General features: G+C 40.4%; 1 protein-coding gene across 3 annotated transcripts; it reads left to right on the forward strand.

Moving 5' to 3' along the window:
* The first annotated feature begins 402 nt into the window (after positions 1 to 402).
* On the forward strand, positions 403 to 20348 carry slc30a8 (solute carrier family 30 member 8). 3 transcript variants are annotated; one of them, XM_077009067.1, is made up of 14 exons: positions 403 to 714; positions 8395 to 8524; positions 8705 to 8811; positions 9823 to 9917; positions 10009 to 10135; positions 10871 to 11046; positions 12873 to 13023; positions 16181 to 16333; positions 16453 to 16599; positions 16669 to 16822; positions 17245 to 17494; positions 17660 to 17765; positions 17906 to 18040; positions 18572 to 20327. In XM_077009067.1, the coding sequence occupies exons 1-14, from the start codon at positions 564 to 566 to the stop codon at positions 18715 to 18717; spliced, it is 2028 nt and encodes a 675-aa protein (XP_076865182.1). In that variant the 5' UTR covers positions 403 to 563; the 3' UTR covers positions 18718 to 20327. The 3 variants fall into 3 exon arrangements, with proteins under 3 accessions (XP_076865182.1, XP_076865180.1, XP_076865181.1); XM_077009065.1 differs by lacking the exons at positions 403 to 714; positions 8395 to 8524; positions 8705 to 8811; ... (1 more) ...; positions 10009 to 10135; positions 10871 to 11046 and adding an exon at positions 15139 to 15518 and having other exon boundaries at positions 13021 to 14957; positions 16182 to 16333; positions 18572 to 20348; XM_077009066.1 differs by lacking the exons at positions 403 to 714; positions 8395 to 8524; positions 8705 to 8811; ... (1 more) ...; positions 10009 to 10135; positions 10871 to 11046 and having other exon boundaries at positions 13021 to 14957; positions 16182 to 16333; positions 18572 to 20348.
* Positions 20349 to 20931: the final 583 nt, after the last annotated feature.

Consider the following 20931-nt stretch of genomic DNA (forward strand, 5'->3'; position numbering starts at 1 on the left):
TGCCTCGCTTTATCCGTCTCACCATCGCCCACAACCAGGGGCGCAGATGGCACTGGGGACGGGGGGGGGGGGGGGGGCATGTCCCCTCCAGATTTATATTGACCCCATCCGAAATCTAGCATCTACAAGCATAAACGTATATATTGTACAGCTTGGTCCCCCTCACTTCAGAATTTCCATCTGCGCCAATGCCCACAACAGACAGTTCAGTCAACTTTATTCGTGTTTTTTTCTTTTTACGTTATTAGATCAGCATCTGATAAATTTGCGGCTCATAAGCAAAAGCAAAGACGATAACCCATCATTGCTATTCATAAGCAAAAACGTGTTGGTAAACGTATAAGCAGGTAAAGTCAGCAACATTGACCGTATGAGTGGCCAAAGGGGTGGGAGACATGTCTCTTTAAAATGACAGTAGTGAAGACGCGCATGTCCCGTTGAAGTGACTTTAACGGGCTCCGTGTTGTCCACACACTAGAGTGTTATGTTGCTCGGGACAGATTTGTAGAGTTCTGCGGCCAGCACTGTTTTGTACATTTAGAAAAGCTTCCTAAAAGAGGAAAATGTCAGTTTTCTCCGAGTCGGCTTTGGAGAAAAAATTGGCAGAACTTAGCAACTCTCAGCAGAGCGTACAGACCTTATCACTATGGTTAATCCACCACAGAAAACACTCGAAAACCATCGTCAAAGTTTGGTATAACGAGCTGAAGAAAGGTAAGAGGACGACGGCGTCTCCCCAACGCGCCAAACGGTCTCCGCTTCGCAACAGCCGCTTTACATTCTGCGCAGCTTGGCTTTCAACGCTAGCTGCTTAGCACAGAACCCCAGCCATTCACCCATAGCTTATTAGCTTGCTAGCGAGCTAAGCTAATGTGCTAATATGCTAATATGAAACGGGTTCATAAACCTATTCGATTTAGCTAGTTAATTAGCTAGCTAGCTATCCTAGCTTACCAGCTAACTCTGCATATCCGTACAGAACTACACGTTGTCAGCTCTAGTCAGTTTCTCTCGTCAACCATATAATTATTAGAAGCTGATATCGCTTTAATAGGTTTCCAGCTGTCAGTTTTTTTAAACGCTCTTAGCCGGTTAGTTGAGTAACGTTTTGGGATCCAAGGCTAGTTGGCTAACCGGGCCCAACGGTTACCTCGCATGCGCTAACCTACCATTCTTCTTCAGGTTAGCAGGCAGGCTAGGCTAACTGGTAAAGATATCTCCCTTTACTAACTACATGTATCTTGTCAGCGGACTGAATTAAGTTCACACCGTTCTGAACATGTTTGCATGACCGGCTGCTTGTATTTTATTTATCTATTGAGCACATCTATACTGACTTAATTGACCAGTCGATATTCCCAGCAGGTAATCGTTTTAATGCCTGTGTCAGCGATGAAATTGTGTAACTTTAACGTTACCTAACTAGCTGTCTGACCAGGCAGTTATCGTTACTTAGTATAAATTCTTTAATGAACTTGGGAGCAATTTTAGATCATTCCAAATAAATCAGTGTTATGTATTGTAAATGGCAAATGTGACTTCTTGCAGTTGTCCAAATTTTAAATACTTGAACATGGTCCTAACTGTCTTTGTTGCTACACCTGCAGACAACGTCGTGTCTCTAATCCGAGACATTCGAGTTCATATGAAAGAGGTTTGGGATCATTAAAACCATTTCATTTACAGTACAAATATTGTTTTTAGTTATTCATGCGAAACCAGCGAATTCATTCAAAATGAATGAATGTGCTCATGCTTAAACATGTTAGATAACATCAAATTGTTGAAAAAAAAAACAAAAAAAAAGTTTATCATAAGTGAACTGCATTCAAAATTGCATCTTCTAATTGATGTCACAAATAATAAAACTGGATGCAAAAAGTAACGTTAATGCATTTAAATGTCAGTGGTCTGGAACAAATGTGTCACTGCAATTGGTCATTCCTGGCCTAAACAATCAAGCAATTCAATAGTGTTCAAGCTCAGTGAGGATGCAGACACGCGGCAATATACTATGGAAATCTGGATGGAAATGGTACATGTATTCTTTAATAGTCTGACAAAACGTGTCTGGTGAGGCTGAATTAATTTGATGCACCTTATGCTTTGGGTGTTGTTTTATAAATGAAGTTCTACAAAGGAAAATAGTAAATTTTCCTTAAATGCCACTGCTTACTGACGCATGCATAGATTGCACACAATCTAGCTACCATTAGTATGGAGTCAAATTAGGGTCTTTAATGGTGACGAAAAAAAAAAAATATCGCAAATATAAGATTAGCATTTTGCATTTTACGTTCCTAATTTGTTTCTGCAATACTTTCCCTCTTTTGCGTTTCTTTCTTTTCTTTGCGTTTCACATTTTATGTTGCTGCTTTTTTTTTGCAATACTTTCTCCCTTTTGCGTTTCTTTCTTTTCTTTGCACGTCACTGCTTTTCTTTGCGTCTCGCATTTTACGTTCATAATTTTTTTTTGCGCTTCTCTCTTTTCTTTGCTCCGGTTTTACCCTCTGTGTGGGGGCCGGGAAAGAGGCGTGGCCAAGAGCGAAAGGCGTGCTGTGAACGTCATCATTTGAACCGTCACACAGCGCGGCAATTTGGTTACTGGTATCATGGCAGACGGTCGCCCAGCTGGACCACAGGTATATGCGTGCAGACATAGACATCAGGTGCTAAAGCACCACCAACTCTGCCCTTTATCAACGAAAGTGCCCTTTTAAATCTTGGTTTAAAAAATATATATTATTATTATTAACATTTTACTGAGGTCGGTTTGAAATGATCTTTTGAAAACCTGAGCGAATAAAAACAATGCCCTGAAATGCGCCACCACCTCGCACACACCCGACCTCTCTCTTCCTTTAACACCAGATGCGCTGCAGCAGCAGTTCAGTTCAGCGAGTGGAAGGAAGCTGAACTGACGCTGAACGTTCACAGCACGCCTTTCGCTCTTGGTCACGCCTCTTTCCCCGCCCCCACACAGAGGGTAAAACCGGAGCAAAGAAAAGAGAGAAGCGCAAAAAAAATTTATGAACGTAAAATGCGAGACGCAAAGAAAAGCAGTGACGCGCAAAGAAAAGAAAGAAACGCAAAAGGGCGAAAGTATTGCAAAAAAAAGCAGCAACATAAAATGTGAAACGCAAAAGAGGGAAAGTATTGCAGAAACAAATTAGGAACGTAAAATGCAAAATGCTAATCTTATATTTGCGATATTATTTTTTTTTCGTCACCATTAAAGACCCTAATTTGACTCCATACATTAGCTCCAGATGGGAATCTTGGAGAATAGAAAACAAATATCTTGATGATGTCTCGTAAGTTTTTGGCTTGTATGACTCCCAAGAATCCCCCATTGATTGGGTCTTATTACAGTGTTAGAGAACCTTTAAGAAACAAGAAAAACTGATTGTAAGTGTTAAGTGTTGTCAAGTTAATAAACACATATATAGCTGGTATAATATCAGTGTTCACCTGCAAGTGTGTTTGCATGAAAATAGAATTTTCTCTAATATTCTCCAACATTCTCCCCAAAACAACTTTGCTTGGTTTGTGCACAGAAAAAAGTACAGGCTAGGTGGCTAACTATTTAGTGATAATTTCAAAACAAAACTAGTAGGCTATAGATACAAATATATGTATCTATATAAATATGCATTGTTCTTGTCACCGTGTTGAGTATACTCTAGCTAATTTGTTCTTTTAACTTTTGCCATGTAGGCTCAGCACATTCAGCACTGGTTTGTGAATGGTGCCACTGTAGTTAAGGACTGCAAAACAAAGTCCTGCCATTCTCTTTTGGAAACTGCCAATTATATTGTGTGCTCTGCACAAATAAGTGCGCCCTGTTACTTACAAGTGTCTAGCTGACACGCTGCATTGTGTAAGTTACTGTGCTCATAGGTAACGCTCAGAGGAAGCTGATATCTTGTATGACTAATTTTCAGAAGGCCTAAAGTTTGGACAGTTGAGAATAAACTAACAGTGATTCATGTCTTTCATTTTAACACCACATTTGTATGTAAAGCATTTGGTAGACAGATCAACTCGAATGACAAACTGATATTTCTAGAAAATGCTATTGTCTGCATATTTTGACTTTCTTGAGTTTTAATGCAATACACATTGTGTTAATGACACTAAATATTATATAAAAACTCAGATTTTTATATACATGTATTTAGAAAAATATAAACAATAGTAACTCAAAGACCATATTCACTGAACCACAGAAAGTACATGATGCATTTCAGTAATGTGCTGAAGAGCTGTCTTTATCTTTATTTTATTGATGGATACATTTCCTGATTCTGTGAAGCTGGCATGTTTCTGATGTCCGTGAACTACAGATCTCTAATTTATTTTAAAAATCATTTAGGTATTGCTTGTAATCAGTTTACATTTCCAATGTAAATTTTTACTTTGGTGATTAGAAGTACAACAAATGTGGAACAACCCTATAAATATTCTGCATTTTTGTGCAGGTCAGTGTTCCAGGCCCATGGTTCTCGTGTGTAAACTTTAGGCCTATTATTTGTGACACGAACATGTTGGCTGGTTTATCAGAGAGATTGATTCAAGTTGCATATTCCTGTAATATAGACATTTAGCTTATACATTTTGCTTTTTAGTTCAGCCGGTTGAAGATTTTACTGAATATTACTTAACTATTTAATATTAAGCAACTACTAATCATAAATTTTGAATACTAACTAGTCAACAGTTATGACTAATAAAAATGGTATACTTTTTTTTTTGGTATACTCCACCAATGTTTGTATGTGTGTGATAGATAGATAGATGGATGGATGGATAGATGGATGGATGGATAGATAGATAGATGGATGGATGGATGGATGGATGGATAGATAGATCGATCGATCGATCATGGGTTAAAGTTCTCCGTCACTACGACGGATTTCCGTCATTTGATTTTTTTGGGGAAAAAATCCGTCAAATCATAATAAACAACACACGCGCGTGCTATCTGTTTTGTGGCCGAAATATGATTCTCACTGGCGCTCATCAGCGCTGGATGGATGACGGCGGTGTCATTTGATTGACTTGCGGTTCATTCCGCCTTCAGATTTGCGGATGTTACGTAGAAAAGTTTTTACCCCCCTCCTGCCCTACATCATCCAATTGCACACCCGGAGAGCCAACCGCAGTTTTAGACCTGCAGTTTTAGACCTGCAGTTCTAGACGTGCCTTAGTTTTAGATGTATGTAACGTAATATCCAGATAGTGTTTTAGTATGTCGCGGGAGCAGATGGAAGAATGATATTTATAAGCAATAATAATATATGATATATATATGATAATGTCTGAAGGTCATTTTTGGGTTATCGTAATGTTTATGTCATGAAGGATGAATCTGGCAAGCGTTAGTGTGTCTTGGTTCGTTAGTTCTGGCTACCTTTATGGCTACTTAGTAGCTACTTTGATTAAATTTGAAACAACTTAAAGGAAGGAAATTTGCACTTACTACGCTACTATTAATATTAAAAGTAGTAAGCAAGCTAAAGTAGCATTTCCCCATCATTATTAACCCCTAAGAACCCAGACTATGTTCTGAATATTGATACAATTGAGCATATTAATATATGATAGACATATATTTAGTCTGCTAAATGCCATAAATGTAAATATAATCGGTCTGAAGGTCATTTTTGTGTTATCGTAATGTTTATGTCATGAAGGATAAATCTGGCTAGCGTTAGTGTGTCTTAGTTCGTTAGTTCTGGCTACCTTTATGAGAGAAATGCTAGTCCTGCGAACATAAATTGTTGCCGGGGGGGTGGCGAACGTAAAATGGACACAAATTAAGTATTATATTGCGATCGATCAGTGTTTGCGCCAGAGCGAACTGGTAACTCATTGAATCATAGATATGGATCAGAGGTAAATAAACTATATTTTTTTTTCGGCGTGAGAAATCGGATGTGTGGCGTGTGAGCGAAAAACCCCAAGTATCACATAATATTTGCTAGTTGCATGCCAATGAAGGTATACGAGTAAAATAAATCACTCCTAACGTTCTGGAAACGTATGCTTACTCACTGAAAGCATCCTGACATTATGCAATTTTTGCTGATTTTTAATACAAAATAGCCTATGCCAGTAATCCAGTAGTTTAATTAAAAATAAAATATCTTCAGGAGACAAGCTGTGTGTGTAAATGACAAAATTAATCCAAACTCTCTAAAAGAACAGGGAAAATGAGGCGTACTACTTCTATTTAAATACAAAATGTGGTGTACATTATCGTTTAAAACTTGTCAAATGTTAGAGATTTGGCTAAAACAATTGAGAATCAATGGGCATATTTAACAAATAAACTCTTTATACAATGGATTATTACAATATACAAGCCCCTGAGCCTACCGCATGCATTGGAACTACTGGTCTAGAACTGCAGTTGGCTGTCGTTAGCTACATTCCGAACCGCTAGGTGGCGCATGTCTAAAACTACAGCACGTCTAGAACTGCAGGTCTAAAACTGCAGGTCTAGAACTGCAGTTGGCTCTCCGGCTGTGCAATTGGATGCATCTCCTCCTGCCTGGCGTGATCGTAGCGCGCGACTCTGTACACCTGCGCAAACGGCGGAGGCTACTTGCTGCGTCACATTCTTTTTGCAGTGTAGTCCGAAGCAATATGTGGTAGTATAAAGAAACACCCCTCAAAAACAGGGGAATGAACATTTACCTGACCAATTGTAATGTTGCATTAGTGCTGGAATTTAGGCTAAAGTACTTTAAAATGCTTGAAAATGTAACTACTTCGTTTCACAACAAATATCTGTCTGACTGAACAGTTATTACGTTAACAAATACGAGCCTCTTGTAATTCCAGGACGAAACATGAGAACGTGAAGACGTTCAGATTGGGCGTTTTGAAAATAAACCACCATTAAATAATGTGATAAAAAGCGAATTATTTCGAATTATTTCGAGTATATGTATAAATATTTAACTTAAATTTAACGTTGAGAACGCGTTGAAATGGACCTTGAAAGTGACGTACAAGTGCTTTAATTCCGCCTTATAAAGGTGTATGAACCCGGCAAACATGACTCACTGCGCTGAAGCGCTGTGCGCGCGAAGTTACAAAATTCGAGAGGTGCACGACTGCGAGGCTCTCGCGCACGGGTGGAGCCACCGCGATTACGTCATTTTCGGCGTGCGGACCCTCGCGCTGCTCACGCCACTCGTGCGGCGTCAAGTATAAAGGCTTAAACCAGGCTTAACATGGATGGTGTTGCTCTGTTTGTATTTAAAAGCTCTATCCAGTGGTGTTAATTTTTTTTGTAACATACCTACTTAAAGCATGTAATCTTACGGCTTATGTTTTTGCGATGGTGAATCTGATAAAAACGAGAGCTTCATACCTCTCACCAGGATTCACTAAATTTGACTTGATCTTGAAATAATTTTCTGGAAGAGGACCCCCAGATAACTCCCATTAAATACACATTTATGTACATTTATTGCTCAGGTGTTCATTCTCTCTTCTCTCCTTACACAGGCTGTTTAGATAAATATACTTTATAAATGTGTTTATTGTGTAGAATTAGGCAAAAGAGGCCTTGTCCCAACTACACCACATTTTCAGTAATTGCTGGCATTGTCTTTTGCCAGGAAAATTTTTTCAGTCAAATGAAAATTTCTTGCTTTAACCCATGAGATAGATAGATAGATGAATGGATAAAATGAAATCAAGCTTGCTATTTTTTGTCACTAATAACTAAGCTGGTTTCTATGCTGGTGAGTGGTACAAGTAATGTAACCTTATTCTGCAGGTATGAACGTGTTTATAACTCAAACCAGATTTGCTTCTGTCAGAATTGCTTTCAGTGTACAAACTTGCTTTATGGCACAATTCCACAATAACATATGATTCCAGGCATGATTTCCATGCATGTCATGTTCTGTTCAATATGTCCGATTGTGTGTAGACGTAGTGTGGAATGGTGTCACTGTGGTAACCGAGCTACCACTCCACCATCCCACCTGCTGTCATAGTGACTGTTTTGGTTTTTCTGATTAAAATCTCTCGAGGGCCAGCCCTCTGCTTTGAGGCTCCCTCTGTAGGACATCTAAAGGTCCTTTGATAATCCTTTAATCTATATTAAGGTAATACACCCACCTGTGGCACAACAAAACCCATAACTGTTTTGTATTCTCTCCACAAGGACTGGAGGTGGATGGGCACAGTGAGTGGGTGTGATGTCATGGAAACATATTCCATGTAAACGTCCAGACTAACATCGTTTTTGTCTTTTCGTTTTCTTTTTGCATTTCTCTTTCTCACATTGTAAAACTGTAATCCTTTCTCTCTCTCTCTCTCTCTCTCTCCCTCCCTCTCCCTCTCCCTCCCCTCTTGACAAACACCCTTCAGCCCAGGTGTCTCGTAAGCTGACTTTCCTGTATCTAGCCAACGACGTCATCCAGAACAGCAAAAAGAAAGGGCCCGAGTTCACGCTGGACTTTGCCCCCTTCATTGTCGATGCCTTTAAACACGTCTCCAGGTGAGACGGCCTGGTCCGCTCTCGCACGCCTCTCACTTTTGCACCAGTCTGTACTTTTTAGGCGCACTACTCTGGTTTTTGTTGTTGTTTTTTGTTTGTGTGGTTTTTTGTTTGTTTGTTTGTGTGTTTTAGTGTTGCGTTACGCCGAGTCATTGCTCCTGGTGCATGTTTTGTGTGCAGCGAAGGGGAGGACGGCTGTAAGAAGCAGCTGGATCGGGTTCTGTCCATCTGGCATGAGAGAGGAGTGTATGAGAATGACTTGCTGGATAAACTCTCTGAGGTGCTACGTAAGTGGACCGCTCTCACGCATGACCACTCCTATCACTAGAACAAAACAAGAATAAAAGAGCACAATATATGATACATAAACAAACAGATTATACAGCCGCATTTTGGTGTGATGTAAGGCTAAGCTTTAAGATGGGACAGCATGGTGGTGCAGTATATCATCACGCAGCATTCACAAGATCCAACACCTCTACATAACTTTTAAAGATAATATTGTACATAATGTTTCAAGATAATATGGGCCTTTCATAATATTACACCAAGGGTTTATCACTGTGTTTTTATTATTTTCCAAAGCGTATTACAGTCTCAATATGTTGTACTGCCATGATGGCCGTAGTCTCTGAATTGAGCAGGCCTCAGTGGTAGGTGAGTGTTGGGTAGAGGCCCTCATGCAGCTGGTCCTGGTAGAGATGACACTTCTGCATGTGCAACACATCTTGACATGTTTTATTGTTTGCACATGTTTTATTGTTTGTACAAGCTTTTCACTGAGAGTTTTACTGGTTAAAAGCATACATACTGTTTCTGTATGTCATCCCTGTATGTGCCTCTAATTGAGCCATAAAACAAACACGTGCATCATTCCTCTTTTTCTAATTCTCATAACCGGTGCTTATTATGACTTAAACAAATTGTTTGATTACACAGATTAACCTGCAAGATCAAACAAACCCCAATATATGTTTAAGATATGAACCAGATCTGTCAATGAATAGGCATTACTCAGTCTTGCATGTTGGGCAATTCTGTTATTTACTTTTTCTTCCCTTTATACAGACCAAACTTGCATGTTTGAATAGGCAAATAAATGATCAAATCTCCAGGGTGTGGTTTTTTTGGGTCTCTCTCTGATAGCCCAGCCAGTGTTACTAGCAGTCAGCCTCTAGTATTCAACCTATGAATACCACCTGTTAGGACGGCAGCAGCACACGGCTACAGTTAGTGATGTAAAATGTATGCAGTAATGGGTGATGTCTGATGCCTTTTCTTTTAACAAATGCTCCCAGATGGTGATAAGAAGCCGAAGAAGCGTCCCTACGAGGCCATAAAGGTGAACGACGGGGAGTTTGCCTCTCAGAGCTCCCCCGCAGAGCCCCCACAGGTACTGCATGGTGCGACTGCAGGCCGGCACGGGCATCCGGCCCAGATATATCCGCCCTGGCTTCAGATTTTAACGGTCCTGTCTGTCTCAGACAGCAGACTTGATCCGAGCGCTGCAGGAGCTGGAGAATGCGGCTTCCAGCGACTCCCCCCTACGCCAGAGGATCTCAGCTCTACCGGCGGAGGTGCAGGACACCTCTCTACTGCACAGAGTTACAGGTGTGTGTGTGTGTGTGTGTGCAGGACACCTCTACTGCACAGTTACAGGTGTGTGTGTGTGTGTGTGTGTGTGTGTGTGTGTGTGTGTGTGTGCAAGACACCTCTCTACTGCACAGAGTTACGTGTGTGTGTGTGTGTGTGTGTGTGTGTGTGTGCAGGACACCTCTCTACTGCACAGAGTTACAGGTGTGTGTGTGTGTGTGTAGGACACCTCTCTACTGCACAGAGTTACAGGTGTGTGTGTGTGTGTGTGCGTGTGTGCAGGACACCTCTCTACTACACAGAGTTACAGGTGTGTGTGTGTGTGTGTGTGTGTGGGACACCTCTCTACTATACAGAGTTACAGGTGTGTGTGTGTAGGACACCTCTACTACACAGAGTTACGTGTGTGTGTGTGTGTGTGTGTGTGTGTGTGTGTGTGTGTGTGTGTGTGTGTGTGTGTGTGTGTGTGTGTGTGTGTGTAGGACACCTCCCTTCTGCAGAGTTATTCGCGTGTAGGTGTTTTTTCTTTTCACATATAAATTGTCATATTAGTCTCAGTATGTTGTACTGCCATTCTAGCCTTAGTCTCTGAATTGAACAGGTCTGATTGGTAGGTACTTCTTGAGACTGTGTTGCAGCTACAATTTTCATAACGCACACTGTCACAAGGCACGTCCTGTTCTATACGGGAAGTGACATTTCGCATGGTTACACTCGATTTATGGTCTGGCCGGGTCTGTGTGTTTGTCTCAGATAAGGAGTCAGGGGAGCGTCTGTCCAGGCTGGTGGAGGAGGCCTGCATGCTGCTGGCGGACTACAGCGGACGCCTGGCGGCGGAGATCGACGATCGCAGGCAGCTCACGCGCTTGCTTGCTCTCTTTCTGCAGAGCCAGCGGGACGGCCTGGCCCAGAATGAGCAGAAACTAGAAGTGCGTAAACCTGCTATATCTTTCATTCCTCTTGCATCCCCACGTTCTTCATTACCGCTTCAACCTTCTGGTGATCTTCTCTCGTGTTTCGTTTCACCATCTTTTGGGTGTGCTTTGTCCACTAGAGGGTAGCACAGAGCCATGCATGCACACCCAAGTGCAGGAATGTTTTAATGCTAACCTTAAGCCTAATGTTCACAAACACATGCAGAGGTAAGTATGACTGCAGGTCAAGGCTAACAAGAATGATTCATGTTGATTGATTCTATAGCATTTGCCAGCAGGTCTCGGCAGATCTCATTAAACCGTGTCTTCAATCCTGCAGATCAAATAAAAATGAAAGTAAAATCACCACTCTGGAGTGTGCTTTTTTATTATTGCAGTTGGTTTCACATGTACATATTCTTAACAATCACTTTTACAGAATTATTAACAATTGGAACTCTTTATGTACATAGTAAGGCAAGTTTATTAATTGGCAACTTTTTATTTACACTTTGACATTTCAGGTATGAGAGAGGGTGGTTGCTTTAAGTTAGTTCATTTACTTTTATTCACCATGGTTCAACCTATATGCTCTGTTGAGCTTTAGCTGATTCTCACTTGTTTAGAGTGTTGTCTATTAAGATGAACACATTTTGCATTGCAAGTCTGCAGCCCAGAAACTGTTCAGTCATACCTCAAAAGTTGCACTTCATTATTTTTGTACATTTCATAAACAGTGGAGCCCCAGGAATGCATTTACAAATGCATGGTAAATCAGTTCATTTGCCTATCCTTTTACCTTTGAGCCCGTTAAATCTACATTATCATTAACGTCCATATTTCAAGCAGTATATGAAATATTCCACATTTACTATTGTATTAATAAGCAAGCCCATTTGGAATGGTGCTTTTAATTTAAATAGTACTTATACTATACTTATAGTACTTATGGGTGTATAACCCAATAATCTGAGCGTGTATTTTCTACATCAGGGTTTTCGACACAGTCCCGTGTCTGAGTTAGGTGCTGCACTCTTCTAACTCTAAGCACAGTTGTAGTTATTGGCTGATCTTTTGTGCTGAGGTCAGATGTGCTAGGAGCAGGGGTGGGTCAGGACCTTTGAACTGTGCGAGTTTACAAAGTGTCGTGAACTTTAAAATGTATTCTGAAAGCCACTAAGGATCACTACTAAGAGAAATAAATGTGTTCCAAAGTGCAAATCAATTAGGGTATTAATGAATTACTTAATGCTGCATTTCAGTTGAAGAAAATACATTTAATTGGGCTAATCACCTCACTAAAAAGTAATAAAGAAATTATGATTGGTCAGCTGTTACTTAATAATACATAGTGCACATTAGACAAAATACACTTTATAACAATAAGTGTCTAGTTGCCAAAGATAAAATTTGAACAGAAAATACAAAGAACTTGTATGCTTTTGGGCTGGTTTAGGGAGATTAAAAATACCTTTGTAGAGATGGGAAGTGCAGGGTTGCCTTGCAAACTTCAGTATGTTGATCATAAAATGATTTGTCTTAAGTGCTGCATTAATGTAGTCTGCCCACAACATGCTGTATGTGTATAGATATGCTAGCATTGGGATAAAGGACTTGGGAATCTTTGAGAATTATTTTAATAACCTGACAGTCTTCCAATTTCTTTCAGCCCAATTCTTCTGATAAAACCTTTTGACGCATGGTTCTTTTTTGCTAATTTTACACACATTTCTGTCAAGTCTGTCAGTTATGTTGTTTGGCAATTTTAAAGCACTTCAGTGCAACTCCTAACAACTGTTGTCGTGTGTGTGTGTGTGTGTGTGTGTGTGTGTGTATTTTAGGAGTACAAGCGTAAATTGGCACGCGTTACCCAGGTGAGGAAGGAGCTCCGATCTCGTCTCAGTAGTCTCCCAGACCTGGATCTGCTTCCAAATGTAACAGGAGGCCATGTCCGCCTGCCTTCCTCTGGTGACTTCTATAGCCCTTCTGACTGAGCTGGGTACGCTGAACCTCCCATGCGGCTGGGCCACTAGCTTTTGCTCCTGTACATTAGCCTCGAGGACTGTCCCCCAACTCTTATGTTTGCTGCCCAACGCCCATCATACTATCAGTGCGTGGATGCATTCTGAAGCAGTAACAGGCCAAGCAGGGGTTTTAACGAGCGATTATGACTGTATGAAGCATTGGATTGCGCCATTTTTTTTTCTTCTAGACTCAACTTGGGGTTTGTAAAACAGGAGGTTTCATAAGCCATGTTTCAAAAGCATACTGGTGGTGTTACACTGTATTTAGCCATGTTTTGAAATGATGGTCTTCTACATTTGAAATAGGAGCAAAGTAAATAACGTTTCGAGGGCACAGAGATAAGGTTTAGTCATCATTCCAATTCTTTTGGTATGTATGAACAGCCTGTAAAAACAGTGGGTTTGAGCACAGTTCTGCTCTCACATTTACTGGATCTTATCAGTCTAGTATCAGTGTACCTATTGACCCTTTGGTTGGGGTCACTTTCACCAAACATTTTGGACTACTCTGTTAACTCTGTAAAGATATAAGAAAAGAAATACTATATGGTCAGACATTTTTATTGGTTCAGTACTCATTACTGTCCTAAATTAACTTAGGTCTTTTGCTGTCCAATATTATATTGTGTTTTGATTTGAAAAGGCACTGTGTACTGCTCACATGTAATATAGCCAAGTAGCCAATAGATTGCTCTCCTGTTTGAATCACCATGTTCCTGCTAGAACTGCCCAACCGAGGTTGGGATTTGCTGTGATATTTTTGTATTTATGTAGTAAATTTTTAGTGAATTCTCTAGAACATAAAGATAGCTGAATATGTGACATGTGAAGACAACCTTCATTGCAGTGTCTTATAATCAACTGCAGTATTTTATTACAGAAATCACTGCAAAATATTGCTAGTTCCTGTCTGAAAGTAAACTGGAATTAAGTACTGTAGGTTGATAGGTTCTCTAAGTGCAGCAAGGAGATGTTTGCTGTTTGCTTTTCCTTCTTTTTTTTAAGTTCAAAGTTCCCAACAATAACAGACTGCATTATATGTTTACTGTGATCACTGATTGAAATAATTGTGATAGTTAAATTAACAGGTCATGGACAATAGTTGAAAGTTTGCATATTTTAAATGTCTACAAAGGGTGGATGGTGTCCGTTCTGTTCAAATCATGTGTACTAGTACTCAATCTTAAATTAGGAGCAATATTTTAATTGTTCATCTAAATGAAAGTTTTTGTGGAAACGTCTGTGACATGAGCGCCATTAGTTTTCTATTGCATATGCATCTCCAAAGATTTCTGGCTGAATTAAGATGGTTCTAAGACGTTTCTCGTCAGGGTCTCGCCTGTTGAAATGTTTGTGTGTGTGTTTACTGTGCAACTTCTCCTTGGTCTGTTGTCTTTCTTTGTGCCAGACAGCTATTAGCCATTGTCTTTGTAGGATTTAAAGGAGCTTCATCATTGCCTTTGAAATCAAAACATGTAACTTATTTGCAACTATGTATTTTAACATCAAACCTTTGTAAACTGTTCAGATACCTGAACCAAATAAAGAACATTTAGAAACTGTGTTAAACACTTTGACAATTAGAAGCTCCTCTCTTGATTTGTACTGGGCCTATTAGTGCCTACTGACCCAGTTAGATGTTTGCAGGCAACACATCACCACTCAGGTCCACCTGTCAACTGGTCATCACGCTCCTCATCCTACGTCTCCTCAAGGACAGATACCTCCTCAAGAAACCAGAAACTGCTGGTTTGAGGCTGGCTTTGTGGTGAACTACACTTCCTACTAGTACCCTCTAGCCTTCATCTACATAGTTTCCGACTACACCGTACATTGTTCCTCAGTAAACTGGGTTTAGTGGTGTGGAAGCGAGAAAGACTCGTGACCGAACATACCGTATTGGTAAGTATATTTATTGCATGTTTACTAAAACATTCGGTGGTCCAAAACATTAAAAAATAGCATTGTCTGTAACAATACTAGAATGAGAGAATTACTTTTAAACATTTTCATAAGGTTTTCTAAAATAACGTACCAGTCTACAGAATAAATCGAAATTAGCTTTGTCTGTTTTCTACCTCAGTGATTCCGCCTTTGGTGCTGCGAGCAACTCTTAAATTTGCACACGGTTCCAAGTCACAAGGCTTCAAAAAGCACTGATAACTGATGCTGCCCGTGAGGAGACGAGAGACTTGAAAATACATGAACATAGACTCACATGTACATCATTTTTCATTTTATGTTAACTTTTCTAAAGAAACCGAGGAACAGATTAACTTTGGCATTGTCTCCGCGATTTCGTTTGGTAATTATTTAGCTTTATATATTTTTAACACAGAAACATTTAACTTCTGAGTAGCCTAAACAACAGATTGGAATTCTAGCCATGTTCAAAAACGATCCGGAAAAAACTATTTTACTCAAGGACAACACTGCCAATATGTACACCATAACCATGGGAAGGTAAAGTACCCAAGTTTAAGAATGTAAATGTGTTTTATGTTTAAACAAATGTCATACGAGAAATTAGACTAATCTCTTGTAGCGTTTCTGTGACCTGTTGTCGTGCTTTATAAAATTGTTTAATTATTTTTTATTAATAATTAAAGTTTACCTTCTTCGAAGTAAAGTGGGTATATTTAAGTCTGTTTTACCCATGATTGTGTTGTAATTGGTGTTGGCGGTGCGCAAACTCTGCACGACGCCCCTTCATAGCGCAACGCCCCTTCTAAAAGGGCGGGGTCAGCCAACTCGAGTTTACTTCACGAAATAATGCAAAGGTCCGAAATTAAGCGCAGACACTTCCACTGTCGTCTCAGGGCACTTAATAGAAAAAAATGTGTGATTTAAAATGGCTGGTTTGAGCACCTGAATAAAAACAAGGTGAATATTTGTTTACGGTGTAATTCTCAGAATTAATGCTCAGAATGAATTAATTCGTAGCGTAATCTCACTGGAAAAGCCTCATTAAATGCACCCACACATCTATGTCCTGTGCCTGCAAGAATATAACCGCAGCAGTAAAAGTTGATACTTAAAGCGTTGCAAAAACACGCGATCTTCCAATTTATACTATGTACACGTACAGGTTTGTCACCTAGTGTACACCGTTTCTTCTCTTTCTAGTATGCGCAATGGGGAGACAAAGCAGGATAACAAGCACTGTCATGACCGCAACCAGGCCATTGAAAACAGGGAGAGAGAGAAACAGCTGGCCAGGAGACGTCTCTACATCGTCTCGATGGTTTGTCTGGTCTTCATGGTGGGAGAGATCTTGGGTATGCCTACTGCACTTGTTTAGCTCTGACAAGGAATTGGGATTGATCTCTGTCATTTACTGCAGATGTAAGGAGATGTACAGCAGCCATTAGGTGATTTTGTATGGTTGTGTGAACAGGTGGGTACTTTGCTGGTAGTCTGGCAGTGATGACGGATGCTGCTCACCTGCTTGTGGACTTTACCAGTTTCATCATCAGCCTGTTTTCCCTGTGGCTGTCGTCCAAACCTGCCACACACACACTCAGCTATGGCTGGCACCGCGCAGGTGAGACATCAATCATGGTCACCGCCATTATTTAAAGAATGTATTATGAGAAATATTGTGACTTCTCAGAGATCCTTGGAGCTCTTCTGTCTGTCTTCACCATCTGGCTGGTGACCGGTGTGTTGGTCTATCTGGCTGTGGAACGGCTTATTCATGAAGATTATGAGATTGAGGGCACCGTCATGCTCATCACCTCTGGCTGTGCTGTGTTGGCCAACATCATGTGAGTGATGGGAACCAGTGTGGTTCTCCTATTGTAAGTGGCCATCATCTACTTTATATACAGTCTATGGTGGCCATGTGCTTTATGCCAGTACACCAAAGATGTATTTTGTTGCATTAGAAGTTTTTCACAGATTTTTGAGTAGACTGTGTACTTTCATGGATTTTATTTAAGTTTCAAAGACATTTAATGAAAAATCTCATACAAGATTAACAATTGGCTCCTTGTGACTACAGTTGACCTCTTAGAACAACACTGTGTCCATTGTAAAAATCCCTTTGCAACACAAGTGTTCTCTTAATGCTGCTTTGAGTGAGCTATAATGCCACTCAGTCTTGCTTTGTCTGTCTGTCCTCCTGTTTATCCCTCTCTCTCTCTCTCCCTCTCTCTCTCACTCTCTCTCTCTTTCCTTTCATGTGCAGAATGGCACTTACCTTGCACCAGTCAGGCCATGGTCACTCTCATGGTGGTCTTGACTCCCACGGTCATGGCCACAGCCATGGGAGGAAGAATTCTCACAGCCACACTAACACAGACAGTGACCACCATGATCCAGAGGCAGGCAAGAAGCAACAGGGTAATGCCAGTGTCAGGGCTGCCTTTGTGCATGTGATCGGAGACCTTCTGCAGAGCGTCAGTGTGCTTGTTAGCGCACTTATAATCTTCTTCAGGGTAAGAGGGTGTGTTGTTGATGGACATCAGCCTTACATTCCGTTCCAAACACCTCTGAATATTGGTGTACAACATTCATATCTTATGAAGTATCTGCTTATGTGTCTAAGTGACTATAGTTCAGTCCAAGGTAGAGCTGATGTCCTGACCACTGCCTCTTTACAGCCCGAGTACAAGATTGCAGATCCTATCTGCACATTCCTGTTCTCCCTGTTTGTCCTGGGCACCACGATGACCATCATGAGAGACATATTGGTGGTCTTAATGGAAGGTATTACCATCATAAAGATGTTTAAGAATGTGTGCTTCATTCTCAAAGAGGCCTCAAATCCCTCCTTTGTGATTATACCAGTGATTTTATAACCATATGTGATCAAAACGATTTTACAATGTATTGCCTGTGTTGTGCAGGAACTCCAGTGGGTGTGGCCTATGGAGAGGTGAGGGAACGTCTTTTGTCCATTAAGGGAGTGAAAGCTGTACACAACCTGCACATCTGGGCCCTGACCATGAACCAGGTGGTCCTCACTGCCCATGTGGCTACAGGTGAGACTGAGCGTTCTCTGTGGTTGGAGCTGTAAAGCAGGGCACCTTGTCCTGTATAAATGAATGTTCAATTTGTATAGCGCCTTTCAAGATACCCAAGGTCGCTTTACAATTTACAAAAACAACAAGTCTTACATGACCAATCACACACCAGCAAGATGCGGCAGCCACAGCCCCCTGGGGGACTGAATGGGGTGCAGGAAGGGGAGGGAGGACCCTAGTGACAGAGCACCCACCACTGGGCACTCAAGCACACACACATTCATGCACACACACTCAGACAACTGTTTTTTATTGAACATGAAGAGACACACAGTCACACACTCAGAAACTCAGGGAGAATTTTTGTCAGGGAATGTCAATTGACCTAACCTCCATGTTCTTGGACTGTGGGAGGACACCACCACAGACACGGGAGAACATGGAAACTCCACTCAGACAGAGACTTGAACCCAAGACCCCAGTGCTTAGAGGCAAACGTGTTAACCACCAAGCCACTGTATAATTATCCATCCTTGTCTGTTTCCTCAGATGACAGTGTGGAGCAACAGGCCGTGCTCAGAGAGATCACCCAGTTCTGCTTCACCACCTACAGCTTCCACTCAGTCACCATCCAGCTGGAGAAGCAGGCTGACCAGAGGCCGGAGTGTCACCTCTGTCAGGAACCCCAACATTAATCCTCTCCATATCAAACTGAGTGCTCTCACTGGACCTTGAACCTCTCTGTTTCTTGGTTTATCAGTGGTGTAGGGGTTTTACCATAGTTTTCATGCCTTATAGTTATTAATCAATCTCATTGATTAACCACTCTCAAAGTTTATCATTATGTTTTTTCAGTTTAATTACATTCCCTATTTTTTACTACAAAAAATCTTTTGATCTTTCAAGGATTTTCAGGCCAAGTAACCATGATTTCTTTGAAGATAATTGAGATGGATACAATTTGAATATAAAGACCTCATGAGAATATATAACACACTTATTAAACAACAGCACCAGCAAGCAAAATATTTATCATGAATAAGGTAAATCACTGATGTAAGGAGGAGGTGGGATTTATACTTTTATGAAAATTAAATGGCGACAAGCTTAAACAACGGAGCAACGTGGCGGCAATAAGCTCATCTTGTTTGTTCTACCGTGATCGCAGAGCAAAAGACAATCAAGCAGGTTTTAACAAGTAATAAAGTCAGTAGTGTGTTTGAGCCCCAGGAAGATGAGATGAAAATGAGATATCACCATATAGTCAGTAAAGCGAAAAAGCACACCCAGTGATCCCAAATCTTTATTAGTTTCGTTAAAGATCAAACTATGCCGAGATATTAAGTCTCACATGTTGACGATTTTGCTTATTGTTGAACAATATAGGCAAAGTCCTTGCTGAATTCCTCTAGGCTCCAAGAGGGAATTTTCACCATTTTTTCCTCGTTCATAAAACACGACACACGGAAACTGATGGAAGGATCATGTATAGGCTGCTCTATGGTGTGAAATCATTTCCAGATAGGATATTGTACGATACAATATTTGTGAACAAAAAATATTCACAGAAAGTAAAGAACTGAAACCGTAAGAACATTTTGTTTTGTTTACACAAGTAAGCCATTCATAAGCCATGTTAAAAAGTACATCATATTTTGCCATGCTATTAAATTATAGATTTGAAAATATAGGTGCAAAGCAAATCGAGATTTTGGGGTGTTTTGTCATCCTTCAATCAACGACAAGCTTGGAAAAACAGTTAAGTGCTCCAACAGTAGCACATTATATTTCATGGTATACTGGTTACATTGATTGGAATAAATGAGAGCTAACTGAACAGGTCATGGGGAATATTTGAAAGCTTGCATATTTTAAATGTCTTGAAAGGGTGCATGGCTTCCATTGTCTTCATGTTGTTTACTAGTACTAAGTCTTAAATTTGGAGCAATGTTTTAATTGTTCATCTACATGAAAGTTTTGATGGAATCGTCTATGACAGGACTCAGGAGTGCTATAGTGTTCTGTTACAGATGCATTTCCAAAGATCTCTGGCTGAATTAAGATTTAAGATGTTTCTTGTCAGGGTCTCATCTGTTGAAACTTTTGTGTGTGTTTACTGTACAACTTCTCCTTGGTCTTGTCCAACAGCTATTAGCCATTGTCTTTGTAGGATTTAAAGGAGCTTCGTCATTGCCTTTGAAATCAAAACGTAACTTCTTTGCAACTGTGTATTTTAACATCAAAACTTTGTAAACTGTTCAGATACGTGAACCAAATAAAGAACATTTAGAAACTGTGTTAAGCAGTTTGGCAATTAGAAGCTCCTCTCTTAATTTGTACTGGGCCTATTAGTGCCTACTGACCCAGTTAGATGTTTGTAGTCAACACATCCCCTCTCAGGTCCACCTGTCAACTGGTCATTACGCTCCTCATCCTACGTCTCCTCAAGGACAGATACCACTGCTGGATTGAAGCTGGCTTCCAGATGCAGTTCTTCTGTAATTTTAGTGTTGAGATTGGTCAGGGAAATCACAGCAGCTGAGCTTTGGGGTACATGTTGTATTCTGGTGGTTTGGAGTGATAAACACTACTAGCTGCTAATGTAAATAAAGCAACCAAAGTGGAATTTGTACATGTGCAAGAAAGAATTGAGTTACGCTTATACTGCCTTGCTCAGAAGCAAATAACCTTTTATATTTAGATTTACATTAATATTTACATTTGCAGCATTTATCAGATGCTCTTATTTGGAGTGACTTACTTGGGATTGCTTGGTATTTAATCATAGAACATATCCTAGCCAGTACAGTGGATTAGAGAACTAGAATACTGTTGAAAGGGAGGAGTCAGTGCTGATACATAGAAGTGTCTAGTAGTGTAACAACAAATAATATCAAACAATACGTGCT

Source organism: Brachyhypopomus gauderio, chromosome 6 (genome assembly GCF_052324685.1).
Source record: "Brachyhypopomus gauderio isolate BG-103 chromosome 6, BGAUD_0.2, whole genome shotgun sequence".
Classification (NCBI taxonomy): domain Eukaryota; kingdom Metazoa; phylum Chordata; class Actinopteri; order Gymnotiformes; family Hypopomidae; genus Brachyhypopomus; species Brachyhypopomus gauderio.

Excerpts from the sequence above, each read along its gene's own strand:
- slc30a8 (XM_077009067.1), top strand. The coding sequence starts at position 564 with ATGTCAGTTTTCTCCGAGTCGGCTTTGGAGAAAAAATTGGCAGAACTT. Across the intron at positions 16,823-17,244 it reads GCTGTGTTGGCCAACATCAT|AATGGCACTTACCTTGCACC; the intron begins GTGAGTGATGGG and ends TTTCATGTGCAG. Across the intron at positions 17,495-17,659 it reads CACTTATAATCTTCTTCAGG|CCCGAGTACAAGATTGCAGA; the intron begins GTAAGAGGGTGT and ends GCCTCTTTACAG.